We start from the raw sequence: 14,804 nt of genomic DNA on the forward strand, positions 1-14,804 counted from the left end.
ATTTCGAGGACACGTTCCAAATTTGTGATTTTTTTTAAATTCAGGATCATTTTTTAAAATGGTGAACAATATTTTGAACTCCCGAACATTATCTAAAACCACGGGTATTTAATGAACTCACTTTAGTTTTTTAAATCGTGAACAGTGTTTCACAAATTTATGAACAATTTTTGAAATATGAACATTTTTTAATTCACTTACATGTATTTTTTTAATTTTACCGACATTGTTGGAATCAACAAACATTACTGAAAATTTGGGAACAACTTTTAAACTTGATGAATTATTTTTGGATTTGATTATCGCTGTTTGATATGCATGAAGATTTTGCGAATTCATGAACATTTTTTTGAATCGATGATTTTTTTCAAAATTTGTGAACAAGTTCTAAAATTCATTTTTTTTAATTTGAGAACAATTTTTAAAATATGCGAACATTTTTGAATTCCTGAACATTTTTCTAATTGGTGTACATTTTTCATGTTTGCTAACAATTTTTCAAATTAAGAAATTTTTCTGAAATTTTGATATTTTTCCTGAAATTGAAGTTTGTGAGCTGTCCTAAAGTAAATGGAAAAGAAGAGTAAAACAGAAGAAGAAAAATGAGGAAAAACAGGACCCAATCCCTAGATGGACCGTTCCGAAACGCGAGAGGGGATGAGGGGGGTGCGCGATTGGTGGCTATTGGGCAACCTACGCGTGAAATAGGGGCTCCCATACATAGCAGCTCCCCATTTTTACTACTAATTTGTTTAGAACACTTTTTACTAGTAAATAAGTTATATACACACCGATACTTTTCTTAAAACATTATACATACTGTGATATAAGAGGATATATATACTTCCACGAGGCCATGGGCCAGCCCAGGCAAGCAACCGCACAACCAAGTTCCAACAGAGACGGCCTCAAAGCTAGGGAGTGGGTGAAATTTCACACGTTGTTCCCATATCGTTACACGCCTTCCACCAAGCCGACATGGCAATCATCCTCATATCGCTTTGCGCCTTCCACCAAGCCAACCTGGCAATCGTCCAGAGGCACATAAGCAAAACCACTGGCAAAAATCACTTAGGCTTTGTTTGGTGACTAGGGAGAGAAAGCCTATGGTGCTAAATCCCAAAATGAGAATTTCAAGAGCACATGGGAACCCCTTCATTTCCTCGAGTAGAGCTCGCACGCCTCCCCACTAGTGGAACATTCCCCCGTGTCGTTTCCCCTGCGCTATGCTCCTCCGCCTCCTCACGAAACTCCGCTCCCTCGCTTGCTGGCACGTCCCGTGGATTAGAACATCCAAAGAGAGGGTTTTGAGTTTCCATGTGGGTTTCTGTCCCAGAAAAAGCAAGGGATCTGAGGAACCTAGGCAACCAAATAAGCCCTTAATTGGGATTAGGGGGTGATTTGCCTGGTATTAGAGATTTTAGAGGTTAATTAACTAGTTTTAGTGTTTGAGGCCGGTTTCTAAAACCCTAGAGGGTTATGTGGACTTCTTTCATCAGATAACTGAGCTATCACCCATCAGGGTGGAATGGAGGTTGGAGGGCCACACACGCGCCCAGTCGAACTCATTATGGCCTAAAGGGCAAAGCTCATGAGGGGCAAGCAAAAAAGTAAAAGAAAAAAAGTTTTGCCCTTGGAATCGGTGTAAATTAGTGTGGTTTATATTTATATTTTTCTAAAGAAAAGACAACCAAAGGCGCCTTATTAAGGAAAACAGTAGCTCAACTTTCAACTAGATATCGGTGACCACACTAAGTTTACACTCAGTTCCAAGAAATGGAATTCCGGTTAGCTGAAATGAAAACAAGTTAAGAGCCCTTCAGCAAATAAGCATGCACCAACAGAGCATCTATTGGCTTTAGTCAAGCACATGAGCCTCAACCCTTCAACAGGAATAAAATAATGTAACGGTGTTCAGATATCAGATGCATCTTATATTTGAGGTGATTGATCGTCGGTCTTAAAGACACAGCAGATGCTTCGAGAAATAAAGGAACTAAAACCACGGCAATAATTATGGAATGGAGGGAGTATTAGTGAGGCGAGAGGCAGAATTCAGCTAGCCATTAGGGGCTGGGGATTAAACATCATCTTGTATTCCCAGAGGTGGCTCAATAGTAATCTACAGAAAACTGACAAGTGCAGTTTAGAAAATTGCAAACACGATCTAGCAAATCCCTGAGAAAATCTAGGCTCACATCGACGTACGAAACTGCAACGAATTGATCGAGGATGAATTTAAGTTATTCTGTGGTTGACTCTGCATACAGGCCTTCATGCATTGAATCAGAAAGTCAGACCAACAGTCATGATTAGTCTGACCTGAAAGATCTCCAAACTGAGATTTTACTCCTCCCTGATCTGTGCCGCGGTAACATCATCACCACGATTCAGGGCGGCGGGGCTGACCCAATGAAGGTAATTTGTAATCTAACTAAGATGGCTACCACCACCATTCACTTTTATATGGAAGTAAAACGGGATGGACGAATAGGCACCATGTGTAGCTCATAAGTCAACCACCATGTTGATTAGTTCTGAAGGATGCTAGACAAGTTATACAGTTATACTGGCTACATCACATGGCAATAGTGAAATGTACCTGGACATGATTTTACATGTGCATCATGAGAAAGCAAGCTTTCTTTCATTTTCAAACCACATCATGTTCTGAAATCCTGGAAAAAGTAGTTCCCACCATTCGTGTCTCGGCCATTATAAATACCTAGTTTGCTGTATCTGTAGCAGATCAACTTGAGAAGGTTAGCACATCTTGCTAGACATCCATACTCAGTGTTTCAGGAAATGGAAATTCCAGTGATAAAGATGGATGAGCTACATGGCGAGAAGAGATCAGAGACACTTTCGCTTCTCCATGATGCCTGTGCACAATGGGGATTCTTTTGGGTAAGTAACGAAATATAAGATAATTATATTGATGAAATACATTTACACTCTACCTTCTCACTGTTGTCATTTGTTCTGCACCATAACTTTATGCCAGCTGGAGAATCATGGAATCAATGATGACCTCATGGACAGAACCAAGGAACTGGTGAATAAACACTATGATCAAAACATGGAGAATAACTTCTACAGTTCTGAGATAGCAAAAACCATTGGTCCTGACAAAGTCACCTCAAATGTTGACTGGGAGTGCAGCTTCATGTATCATCATCAGCCAAAATCAAACATTCATGACATTCCCGAGCTGCTTCGGTGAGTTTGCAATCTAAATTATAGTAGTATCACCATAAACCACAGTTCACATCCCCAATAAATCAGGAAATTAGAGGTTTGTGAAGTTTGTAAGTGTACTAATACAGACTAATCAACTGTGCAGTACTAAAGTTCCTGAATATGCTGAAGAAGTAGTCAAGTTGGCCGAGCAGCTAGCAGAAGTCATGAGTGAAAATCTTGGGCTGGACAAGGATTACTTGAAGAAAGCTTTCACTAAGCCTTCCATAGGCATAAAGGTGGCAAAATACCCCAGGTGCAGTCATCCAGAAGTAGTGATGGGACTCCGTGGACACACTGATGCTGGGGGAATCATACTTCTATTTCAAGATGACTTGGTCCCAGGTTTGCAGTTCATGAAAGATGGTAGGTGGATCTCAATACCACCAACAAAAGGAAATAGAATTTTCGTAAACCTCGGAGATCAGATTGAAGTGATAAGCAATGGAATATATAAGAGCATTTGCCATCAGGTAGTTCCCAATCAGAATGGGAGCCGCCTATCTATTGCAACATTCTATAACCCAGGTGCCGATGCTATAATCTTCCCAGCTCCAAATCTCACATATCCTAGCCAATACCGTTTCCAAGACTACCTTAATTTCTATTCCGCTACCAAGTTCACAGACAAGGTATCAAGGTTCCAAACTACAAAGATGGTATTCAAATGACTCGAGTCAAAAGCCACTTTATGTACCGGCTCTGAGCAAGACAAGTGGAACTCCTAAGAACTATGTATTGTGTATTTGTGTTGTCAGTCTTATTTTTCGTAGAGGAATAACTGCTCGATTTACCTGTATATTTGCTTTTCTGTAACTCAAGTGTTAAATGATAGCTGCTAAAGAATAGCTGCAGGCTATAAAAACGTTCCATTCATGCTATGGAAATATAACAAAGTCACTTTAGACAAAATTTATCCCAGAGCTTACTAACTTAGTAAAGTTATTTGCATTTTAAACCGGCAGTCACGCTGACTGCGCTAATGATACGCCATGTGAAATATGACTCAGAATAGTTGTGTAGCAACGAAACAGTAACAGGAAACATGTATGCACTAGAAAACACCTCCCATCCTCGACTCATTAGTTCAAGAGCAGAAACTACTCGGTTCGAGGAAAAAGAAAAGCAGAACCTACTAATGAGCTAACTGAATCTGAAACGCATGAGCTGGGCACCAGGAGCATATCTGTGTGCCTATGACAGAGAATCATGGTTAACAGAGATCTAATAATAAATCCTACACTGATAGAAAAACACATGCATATGAGCATAACAATTTAACAAACTAACATGAAGGCATCGAATGCATACATATCACATGAAACCTATGGTGTTGGGTAGGTACAACTGAAATTGACCACTGGATAATTGTTAACTACAGTTAAGATTAAACTGGCTTATTTATTTCCTTACACTGGACATCCTGGATTTCACGACAATCTCCCTATCTTGCTGCATTTGAGTCATATATAACAGAAATTTATATTTTTATAAATGCCTTTTTAATAGTAAATTACTTGCTACTTTGCGTATATGCATCGTTGTTCAACTGTTTCTGGTACTACACAAGCTGTCCATTTCAAAAGTCAAAGACAACCCTTAATAGAAATCCTATACTTCTGAACATAAACTAAAGTCAAACTTTGTTGCACTTGAGCCATGCATAAGAAAATTATGTACCTTTTGTTAATAACATTTTCATATCAAATTGATTGCTACGCTGTATATATGAAGCAATGGTTTCTCGAACTACAAAAGCTGTCCATTTTTAAAATCAAACAAAATAATCCTTCCACGCAGTTACATACTTGGTTAATCTGAATGGCAAGTAGCCCACCAGGAGCTTATCTTTAAACACTCAAGACATCACTTCAATTAGCAGGCCGCAGTTTGACCAATATAGCTTTAGTCAAGAAAGTGCTGGTTGTCTCAGCAGCTCTCTCAAGTAAAACCCTGTGGATCTTACATTCATGCCAACACTTCGAGACGAAGCACAGAAAGAAGTTGCCAAATTTAAGCGACTTTGGGAACTTTATTGCCATATCATCAATAATGGACACTAGCTTCTCGATGGTGCTTGGTGTTAGGCAAATGTCTTGACTGAGAATGTTGTAGAATAGTGCAAAGAGAGATTCTGTCCAGACCAAATCGCAGCCAATATTTTCCCGATGCTGAGGCATACAGATCGGTTTCCGCTCTCTCTCCTCCCCTGAAAGCAGCCTATGACAGAAGGCGGTGACATGCAAAGGGTGCATACAATCCTTGACAATCCGTGTGAGCACATCGCACTGAGGAGCATTCAGGCCTTGTTTTCTAAGAACTAGCGGGAAGAGGACAGCCTCCAGTGCAGCAGCTGGGTGGCGTTTGCAGACATCTAATGCAGCAGAAAGAAGGCCAGATGAAGCTGCACTTTGAAGGTCAAGTAACTTTGGTAGGGCAAGAGAACACAGCACAAGTGCTGGGCCTTTTCCATGCATCCCATCTTCCTCGAGTACCAAATTTGACAGCAGAACCCTCACTGTGTCATCATCAGCTACCCATGGCTGTACTAAGCTAAGTACCGCCTCAGCATTCCCGGATTCAAGGCAGAGATCATGCAAATTGTTGGCTGCCTGCTGAGCACCCAAAACTGACTCTGCCATCTCAATTTCCTTCTTCAGAGCTAGAGCCCTATGGACGACTGAATTTCCTAGTGGAGGAGCCGGAGGAGAAGGAGCACGCCCACCCTCCTGCATGAACGAATACTCGTCTTGCTCCAGCCCCAGAGACTCCAACCGAACTCCCCGAACTCCATCCAAACCATCCTGGTCGGCACAGACCCCACCCGGCACCATGCTCCGACAATCGAGAGGCAGCCACGGAAGGACAGGCTGTGTCCGAGCCGCCTCTGCTTTAAGCCACGGGGGCGGCTCGTGGAACTCCTCGTTGAACTCCCAGGGGACATCAGGAACGTCTTTGTCAGGCAATCCGTCGAGCAGGTGGTGGGCGCCCCGGCGGACCCAGAATTCATCACACCGGCCGGGCGGGGCGGAAAGGACGCGAGAGGCGAGGGAGCGGAGCTGGAGCGGGTCGAGGAGGGAGGCGGAGGAGGACAGGAAGGAGAGCGCCTGGGACTGAAGCAAGGGCGGGAGGGTCTGGAAGAGGACGGCCGTGGGTTCGGAGGCGGGGAGCGCGGGCACCGGGGAGAGGAGGAGGCGGAGGAGGCCCGCCGCCGGAGGAGGAGAGCAGGGGCTGCTGTTCGAGGACGAGAAGGCGGCGGCGTTGGGGGCGGAGGAGGCGAGCAGGTGGCGGAGCACCGGCAGCCACGGCTCCATGGGAAGTGGTCTCTTGCAAATTGGTTTTTCTTTTTCTTTTTGAAAATTTCTTGCAAATTGGTAGCAGCCCGGCCATTCCCGCGATTTTTTATTTAGAGGCGCCAGTTGGGCCTACTGGACAAGTTCAGCCCACTCTAATAGTAAATGACTCCCTCTGGGAGGGGACTTCCTATGTGACCCTCTCTGCGTCAGGAGAGCAACTAGTTAACAAGCGCTTCTTTGGAAGCCTCGCAACGATCAGCGTCACTTGGCGCGCTCTCAGACATTCGCCACGTGTCGCGCTCTGGACGCCCCCTCCGGATTTTATTTTATTTTTATTTTTTCCATGCGTTTTCGGCCTTTTAAACGGTTTTTTCGGGTTTTTTCGACGTTTTGGTTTTCCCCCGGTCTTCCTTAGTTTTTCGGTAAAAAAAATCAAAAAAAATTTGTTTTGAGCGAAAAATGCGTTGTTTTTTTTCTTTCGCGAAAGTCACGGTTTTTCTTCCGCGAGAGGCACGGTTGTGCTTTAGCGAGAGTCATGGTGCCTTTCAAAAACGGAAAAAACGGGTTTTCTGTTTTTTCTTTCTTTCGCGAGAGTCACGATTTGCTTCCGCGAGAGGCACGGTTGTGCTTTCGTGAGAGTCACGGCCGTGCCTCTCGGAAAGGGAAAAACAAAACAAGTTTTCTGTTTTTTTTTCTTTCGCGAGAGTCACGGTTTTGCTTCCGCGAGAGGCACGGTTGTGCTTTCGCGAGAGTCACGGCCGTGCCTCTTGGAAAGGAAAAAAATATGCGTTTTCCGTTTTTTTTCGTTCACGAGAGTCACGGTTTTGCTTTCACGAGAGGCACGGTTGTGCTTTCGCGAGAGTCACGGGCGTGCCTCTTTCGAAAAGGAAAAAAAACCGTGCTCCCGGTTCGCTTTTTTCGTTCGGTTTTTTTCGTGAATTTTTTTTCATCAAAACCTATCAATATGGGATCTCGTTTTGAAGATCTCGACGCGAGGAATCCAATGATGAAAACGGTTCGAGATTTGGACGCACGATTTAAGAGATAAAATATTTTGAATAAACGGGCGAACGACGGGAATTGAACCCGCGCATGGTGGATTCACAATCCACTGCCTTGATCCACTTGGCTACATCCGCCCCTTATCCACCTAAAGGATTTTTTCTTTTTTCCGGATCTACGAAAAAAGAGAAAACTCCCAGGTTGCGACAAGTGACGCGCTGCATGTGCGCCACTTGTCGCGACCTGGGATGGTGGAGTGTTCTTTGCAATGAGTATTCCTTAATTAGTGATTTCGTTGCGTCAGAGTGTCGAGGTTTCGCACATGGCGCGCCTCACCTGGGCCGGCCCAGAGTGGCACGCGGTGGCACTTCGCGTGGTGGAAAAAACGCCAAAAAAATGCAGGGCTAGTTCTGTGATTCAAACCTAGACATGGCAGATAGTAGCGAGTTGTGCTAGCCGCTCCTTCCATCAACCTTCTGTGCTATAGATGCAGTGCAGCTCTTAAAGAAGGAAATGATAGTGGTGAAATCTAAACATTGATAATCGAGGCCTGCTGCGAGTGAACCAAAATCGCTAGGCATTGTAACTAAAAATAGCAACCCAGTGCTTATGAACTATAACTCGCAACAGACTTAAATCTTTTTCGAAATTTCAAAAATTATTTTTTGATATATGTAAATATTTTTCAAAAGCGAACCTTTTCAAAATTGTGAACAATTTTTTCAAAACACAAACATTTCATGAAAAAACGTGAACATTTTTTGAATTTCTCAACCATTTCTTGAAAAAAGGAACAAAATTGAAAACGAGAACAATTTTTGACATTACGGACAATATTTAAAAAACAGAAACATTTTCTTAAAAAAGGAACATCATTTGAAAATGGAAACATTTTCCGAAAATTCCCTGTACATTTCGGATTTAGGATCAAACCTTAAAAACATGAATATTTTTTAAATATGTGAAAAAACTTGGAAAAGCTGGAACATTTTTTAAAACTATCAACCATTTTTAAATTTGTGAGATTTTTTTCAAAACATGAACATTTTTGGGACTTATATACAATTTTTTTAAAATGCAAATATTTTTTAAAATTACAAAGAACAAAATGAACAAAATTCTTTCAATCTGTGAGCAAAATGAACACGAACATTTTCATAGTATGTGAACAAATTTGGAAATGGTGGAACATTTTTGGAAATTCCAGAACATTTTTTGAATTTATGATTACAACTAAAAGTACGAACTTTTTTTCAAATTCCACGAACATTTTTTAAATTTGCGGACAAATTAATAAAAGCACGAACAATTAATGAAATCTGTGAACAAAATTTGAAAGTAGGAACATTTTCTGAAATTTCGAACATTTTCTGAACTTTTTAACAAAAAATGCAAAACATTTATTAAATTTGAAAAAAATGAATTTTGAACCTTTTTGTAAAAGAATCTAACAATATTTGAAATTCTAAACTTTTTTGGAATTTCTGAACTAAATTTAAAATCGGATCATTTCTGGAAAAATGAAAAAGAAATTAAAAATGAAATTTTTTAAAATTCCTGAACATTTGATGAAAGAGAGAAAAAGAAAAGAAAAAATTCAAAGAATAGAAGAAGAGAAACAAATAAAAAATAAAAAATAAAGAAAAAAATATAAACGTAATGGAAAAGGAAAAAAGAAACAGAAAAAATGGTTCAGGAACCTTCTAGAAGGTTTCCAAAACCAAAAAAACCGGTTGGGGAACCTTGGAGAACGTTCCCAAAACAGTAATATGGGAGATGCCCGTCTCGCTACTAAATGGGCCAGCCCGTGTCGGGTCGATCGTTCGATCCCTTCTGTGCGACGCGCCGGCAATTTGATGCAGAGTGCGTCGAATAGGTTCCATACTCTGGGAGCCCCCTATGTTAAGAAAAAGGGAACCCCTATGGGTTTTTTTAGGTAGGGAGCCCCTAAGCAATTCCTTCTGCTACAAAAAAGGGACGCAATCCCTATTTGACACAAGTTGTGTTAAAATAGTCGTGCTTTCGCACAGAGAGATCAATTATGGCCCAGCCCAATAATTCTAGGCTCGGTGTGGGGTTTTTCGGTTTTAGGAACCATATAGAAATCACTCTGTGCATTTTAGAACCGAATCGAAAAACCATACCGAATCATTTTTACGGTTTTTATGGTTTCTAGTTTTGTGTATGGTATGAAATTTCATTACCTTTCTGAATCTTGTTTTTATATATACCAAAAACCAAAAGGTTAACCAAATTAAAAGTATATTTATATTTATTGAGCGAACAACCATGCTAAGTCCCAAAAGATATTGTAATCTACTTTTCTTTTACATGAGGTAGATTCCCTGCTAAGCATGCCCATTTTTCTTGTAACATAGTCATTTTCCTTTTAAAAATGCTAAACACACTGATAAACAAAAACAAAGTATACATTGCACATTTTGCATGAACAAATGAAGATCAGATTATCTCCCCGGGGGGGGGGGGGGTGAACGGGAGATTTTTAGAAATTCATCAAACTCTGATGAATTGGACGAGAATCAGAGTGACGAAGTAGAAACGAAGAGAAGATAAATCATCACAGAGAAGTAAAACATGCATACAAGATAGAAGCAGTTGATGAACATGCAGTCATACAAACAAGATGATATGAAGAAATGAAGGCATCATGATGAAAGACTTCAGTTCAAATTCTTCAAAGTGCATATCACAAATTCTTCAACAGCGGAAGTATTGAAAGCAAAGGGTTGAGGAATTTTGGAACCTGGTTAGCTTGGTGATGACACGTTGATTTGGTAGACCAGTTTCAGTTCCTGCATCAACGGGTACGTCTGGTTGGAGCAGCTTGAGATTCAACCGAGAAGACACTTAGTCTTAGCTAAGGTCACCGTAGACCTCGCCCAATCACTCATGGTAAGTCTTTAAGGCAGACTTTCAAAAACCTTCACAGACTTGTTCACCGGCACGCCACAATTTACTTTTGGGCGTTCAGAACTTAACGCCTAACCGTCTGAAAGAATGTCAGTCTTCAAAGGTAACGCGCCAGATCAATCTCCTCGGTGATGTTCAGTGACTTGGGCTCTAGTTGGGTTTTTCCTCACTTGGGTTTTTCACAAAGTCGTCAGAGGACGGGTTGCCCTCAAATGACAAGTGTCAATCTCTCTCTTGGAGCAGCCAACCAACTAGTGGTGGAGGGGGGTATTTATAGTCAAGGGCAACCTGACATGATAAGACATAAATGCCCCGGCGGATATGACCGTTGTTTGGATAAGGATCCACTCGACAACTGGTGCTAGTTCAACAACAGTCGGAAATTTAAACTCTCAAATTTGTCGGGGCACTCAATTTTCTCATGGTAGGAAAGTCGCACTGGCACAATCCGATATTTTTGTTTGTGCATTTCATCGTTCTGCGAAAAAGTATGCGGGAATAGTGTGACGCTGTAAGATTGCCGAAATGAATGAGTATATGGAGGTCTGGGTGCACGCCCCAAGTCCCCTATGGACAATGCACCAATTTTCCAATGCCTCTCTAGACAATGCATAATTTTTCCAATGCAAACATGTTGTGGAAGCAGGCAATAGCAGCAGCAACGAACACACTATAAAATTCTCCTGGATTCGTTTTCCACAAAAATGAACATTTCGAACTCCCTGCTTCACGCTTATGAAAATATCATGTTTTGGACTCCACGTGTTTCTGCTGTGAACTTGCCGAGTTATTTCAGTAATTTTTTTTAATTTGGTAACTTTTGAACATCCAACATCTGTATAGGAGGCAGAGATGTTCCGCTGAACTCCGAACAGGTTTGGTTTCTTGAACTTTCACAGTTATAAGTTTTTGCAAGAACGCAAAAAACTTCATGTACAACAGTACCTAGGATAGATGATGAGGCGTTTAACATCTCCCAGTGACACAACTCAGCATGTTCAGGAATCAATTCAATAGTGTTTAAAAAAGATGGGATTTTTATTTCTGTGCCCCTGATTCGTTAGTTCTACTCATTCATCCCCACGCTCTTAATTTTTGCTCACTTTTTCCCACTCCCTTGTCCGAAACCCTCAGAACTGGTCACAGCGGACGTTGCCGTCGGGTCAATGGCTTGACCGTTAACTCTGACTAGTGGGGCCGCGTAGGGCGGAGTCCACATTTTGACCGTTACGTGGTAACCAGTGGGGCCGCGAAACTGATAAGCTGAGTCAGATCCAGTCGCTTCCGCGCTGCCCCCTCCGCCGCCGTCGTGCCGCCTCTGCTGCCGTCGTGCCGCCTCCGGCGCATCTACCCTCTCTCCCCATCTAGGATTAGGAAGCGATGTCGGGGGGCACCCCGTCCGGCCCATCGACCATGGAGATGATTGGGTCGAATCAGAGGCTGATAATTCATGGATTCCACCTGGGTAAGCATCTTTTTCCTCTCAAATTAATTAGGAGATCCGTAAATTAGGCTGTATTTGACCACCGTTGGCGTGAATCAGCGCAAGTTATCTGAAATTTTTCGGCCTAACTGCGCCCTTTATCTTATTTCAATCGAATAGGGTTGATCCTGCACTTGCTTTTCGGCTGGCGGTTAGAATGGAAACTAGCGAGCTGTGTGGAACTAAACCGTGTGTGATTTCTGGATTTTTCTATCCTAAAGTGGTAGAAACCAGCGTTTCGTTCAGAGATTTCCGCAAGGCACTCTGTTGTGAGTATCCGTGGAGCCCTGCCGATGCTGTTGAACTGAGATATTTCGACAGTACCGAGCAGAGATTTGTCCCATTAACTTGTGATAAGCATCTGGGATTGCTATTTAGTTTGAATGCTGCGTTTCGGTAAAATCCATATCGATGTGCTTCAGGCACGCAAACAACGTATCCTAAAGTGTGTTCAGACATCATCTGTCTCTGCTAATAGCGAGCGTCCTCGCACTCCTTGTAGGTCGAGACCAAGTAAACCTAGTGGTTCTGAAAGCCACAACATGTCGGCTGCCGCTAATTCTGCCACTTCTCCTCTCCCTTCTGCACCTGATGTAGAAGTAGATGCAGAGCCTGACGAGGAAGTGCCTCGACATGATGATGATGATGAGATTCTATTCCCTAAACTAGTAGATAGAGTCAGTCAACATGCAGTGGTAGATGAATATGCAGAGGAGCCTAGCAGCCGTGCTAGATTTGATGACACTGATAATAAAGAGAGGGAGGAGAACATCGACTGCTTAGTTTTACAAGAATATGATGGTGAGGACATGCCAACAATTGAGTGGAACAGGGAGAATCCTGACCTTACTCCAGGAACCGTATTCGAATCAATGGTGGACTGTCGTAATGCAGTGACTACATATTGCATTCTCACTGAAAACTATTATGAGGTTGATAGGAGTGAGCCAGGAAGATTCACTGTGCATTGCCCTTATGATAGGTGTAGGTGGAGGTTGCATGCATCTAGTATGCGAAAGAGCAAATTGATTCAGGTATTACAACTGAATATTGTTATCAGATTATTTATCCATTCTATATTCAGATCATGTGTACTGTTTCTTAATTGTATTTGACATCATTTTTCATTTTGTTTCAGATAAAAAGCAACCCACACAGGCACACTTGCCCACCTGGAGGGGGAGGGGCAAAGGACAAATCTAAGCTTGCAAAGACTAGGTGGGTGGCAGATGCAATCTTGGATTGGGTGAGGGAAACACCAACAATTTGGTCCAACAACACTTCATGGGAAGCTATTTGAGAAGTACAAGATTAATGTACAATACATGAAGATTTTCTATGCTAAGGAAAAGGCTCTTGATAGGATTAATGGTCCATGGAATGAGAGTTTTCAGTTGCTTTACACCTTCAAAGCTGAAGTGGAGACGGCTAGTCCAGGGAGTGTTGTAGAGATTGACAAGCATACAGTTAAGTAAAAATTAAAAGGGAAGGCAATGGAGAAGGAGTGCTTCAGGAGGGCTTTTGTTTGTTTCAAGGCTTGCTGGCAGGGGTTTCTGAATGGTTGTAGGCCCTATTTGGCTGTCGATGCGTCTGCTTTGAATGGAAGATGGAGAGGCCAGCTAGCAGCAGCTTCTGCAGTTGATGGACACAACTGGCTATTCCCAGTTGCATTTGGTGTGTTGGAGGTAGAGAGTGAGGAGAGTTGGGTCTGGTTTCTGCAACAGTTACGCAACATTATAGGTACACCCTCAGGTTTAGTTATACACACAGATGCTTGCAAGGGTTTAGAAACTGCAGTAGAAATTGTATTCCCTGGAGTGGAACATAGGGAATGTATGCGACACCTAGCGCAGAATTTTAAAAAAAAATTCAAAGGCAAAGTTTATGATGAGAATCTATGGCCAGCATCATACACATGCAGCTTGAGGAAGCATGAGCACCATTTGAGAGTGTTGTATGCTCATAATCCTTTGGTGAAGGAGTACATGGATGAACATCATGGAAAGCTGTGGTCAAGAAGCAAATTCAATGAAATCTGCAAAGTAGACTATGTGACCAATAACCTCGCTGAGTGTTTCAATGCAAAGTTCAAGTCAGTGAAAGGGCTTTTGTTGTGGCAAGCATTTGATAAGATCAGGCAGATGATCATGGTAAAGATGGCTCTTCGTAAAAGAATTGCAGAAACACAATATGTTGGCCATCTTATGCTCCCATCTCTGATTAAGGCATTGCATGCCAAGGCAAGAGGACTAAGAATGAAATGCATTCGACCATCGACATACGAGGCTGAGGTGACATACACTAACAATAAAAATAGGGAATGGAGATATCCAGTGAACCTTGCAACCAATGAATGCAGCTGTAGGCAATGGCAGGTCCGCGGGAAGCCGTGCATACATGCCCTACATCTCATGACTGTTATTGGAGGTGAAGATGGTGAAGTTGATTAGTATTGCTCTGAATATTTCTCTGTTGCCAAATTTAGGGCTGCTTATGCTGAAAATGTGCCTGCACTCTTGGGAAAAGACCAATGGAACATAGTAGACCCAGGGTTCAAACTCCATTCTCCTATACTGACTAGACCACCAGGAAGACCAAGGAAAAACAGGATAAGAGCTGGCGAAGAGGGTCGTGTAAAAAAACAGCGTAAGTGCAAAAGATGTGGTATCTTAGGGCATATTGCTAGGCGTTGTACCAATCCAGTTGATGCATCATTTGGAGAAGAGGAACAATGGGCAGCAACAAATGCAGAGGAGAGTGCAGCAAGTTTAGAGGATAATGCAGCAGCAGAGGAGAATGCAGCAAGTTTAGAGAATGAAGCAACTGAAGTAGCAGCTTGGTATGTGTGCAACCTT

At 42.2% G+C, this 14,804-nt stretch overlaps 3 protein-coding genes across 3 annotated transcripts; 2 read left to right on the forward strand and 1 right to left on the reverse strand.

Moving 5' to 3' along the window:
* Nucleotides 1-2,752: 2,752 nt before the first annotated feature.
* LOC109752652 (1-aminocyclopropane-1-carboxylate oxidase 1) lies at nucleotides 2,753-3,908 on the forward strand. Its single transcript, XM_020311551.4, has 3 exons — nucleotides 2,753-2,907; nucleotides 3,005-3,219; nucleotides 3,344-3,908. The coding sequence occupies exons 1-3, from the start codon at nucleotides 2,806-2,808 to the stop codon at nucleotides 3,906-3,908; spliced, it is 882 nt and encodes a 293-aa protein (XP_020167140.1). The 5' UTR covers nucleotides 2,753-2,805.
* A 971-nt stretch (nucleotides 3,909-4,879) lies between these two features.
* On the reverse strand, nucleotides 4,880-7,151 carry LOC109752653 (uncharacterized). Its single transcript, XM_020311553.4, has one exon. The coding sequence runs from the start codon at nucleotides 6,549-6,551 to the stop codon at nucleotides 5,109-5,111; it is 1,443 nt and encodes a 480-aa protein (XP_020167142.1). The 5' UTR covers nucleotides 6,552-7,151; the 3' UTR covers nucleotides 4,880-5,108.
* Nucleotides 7,152-12,491: 5,340 nt separating this feature from the next.
* On the forward strand, nucleotides 12,492-14,399 carry LOC141027278 (uncharacterized). Its single transcript, XM_073504268.1, has 5 exons — nucleotides 12,492-12,983; nucleotides 13,088-13,195; nucleotides 13,281-13,420; nucleotides 13,517-13,660; nucleotides 13,871-14,399. The coding sequence occupies exons 1-5, from the start codon at nucleotides 12,492-12,494 to the stop codon at nucleotides 14,397-14,399; spliced, it is 1,413 nt and encodes a 470-aa protein (XP_073360369.1).
* Nucleotides 14,400-14,804: the final 405 nt, after the last annotated feature.

Source organism: Aegilops tauschii, chromosome 7 (assembly GCF_002575655.3).
Source record: "Aegilops tauschii subsp. strangulata cultivar AL8/78 chromosome 7, Aet v6.0, whole genome shotgun sequence".
In the NCBI taxonomy this organism is placed as follows: Eukaryota; Viridiplantae; Streptophyta; class Magnoliopsida; order Poales; family Poaceae; genus Aegilops; species Aegilops tauschii.

What these genes read in the sequence shown, in the direction of transcription:
- LOC109752652 (XM_020311551.4), top strand. Translation starts at nt 2,806, where the DNA reads ATGGAAATTCCAGTGATAAAGATGGATGAGCTACATGGCGAGAAGAGA. An exon ending in CACAATGGGGATTCTTTTGG is followed by an intron (nt 2,908 to 3,004) that starts GTAAGTAACGAA and finishes ACTTTATGCCAG; the next exon opens with CTGGAGAATCATGGAATCAA. An exon ending in GACATTCCCGAGCTGCTTCG is followed by an intron (nt 3,220 to 3,343) that starts GTGAGTTTGCAA and finishes TCAACTGTGCAG; the next exon opens with TACTAAAGTTCCTGAATATG.
- LOC109752653 (XM_020311553.4), bottom strand. Translation starts at nt 6,551, where the DNA reads ATGGAGCCGTGGCTGCCGGTGCTCCGCCACCTGCTCGCCTCCTCCGCC.
- LOC141027278 (XM_073504268.1), top strand. Translation starts at nt 12,492, where the DNA reads ATGTCGGCTGCCGCTAATTCTGCCACTTCTCCTCTCCCTTCTGCACCT. An exon ending in ATTGACAAGCATACAGTTAA is followed by an intron (nt 13,421 to 13,516) that starts GTAAAAATTAAA and finishes GAATGGTTGTAG; the next exon opens with GCCCTATTTGGCTGTCGATG. An exon ending in AGTGAGGAGAGTTGGGTCTG is followed by an intron (nt 13,661 to 13,870) that starts GTTTCTGCAACA and finishes ATACACATGCAG; the next exon opens with CTTGAGGAAGCATGAGCACC.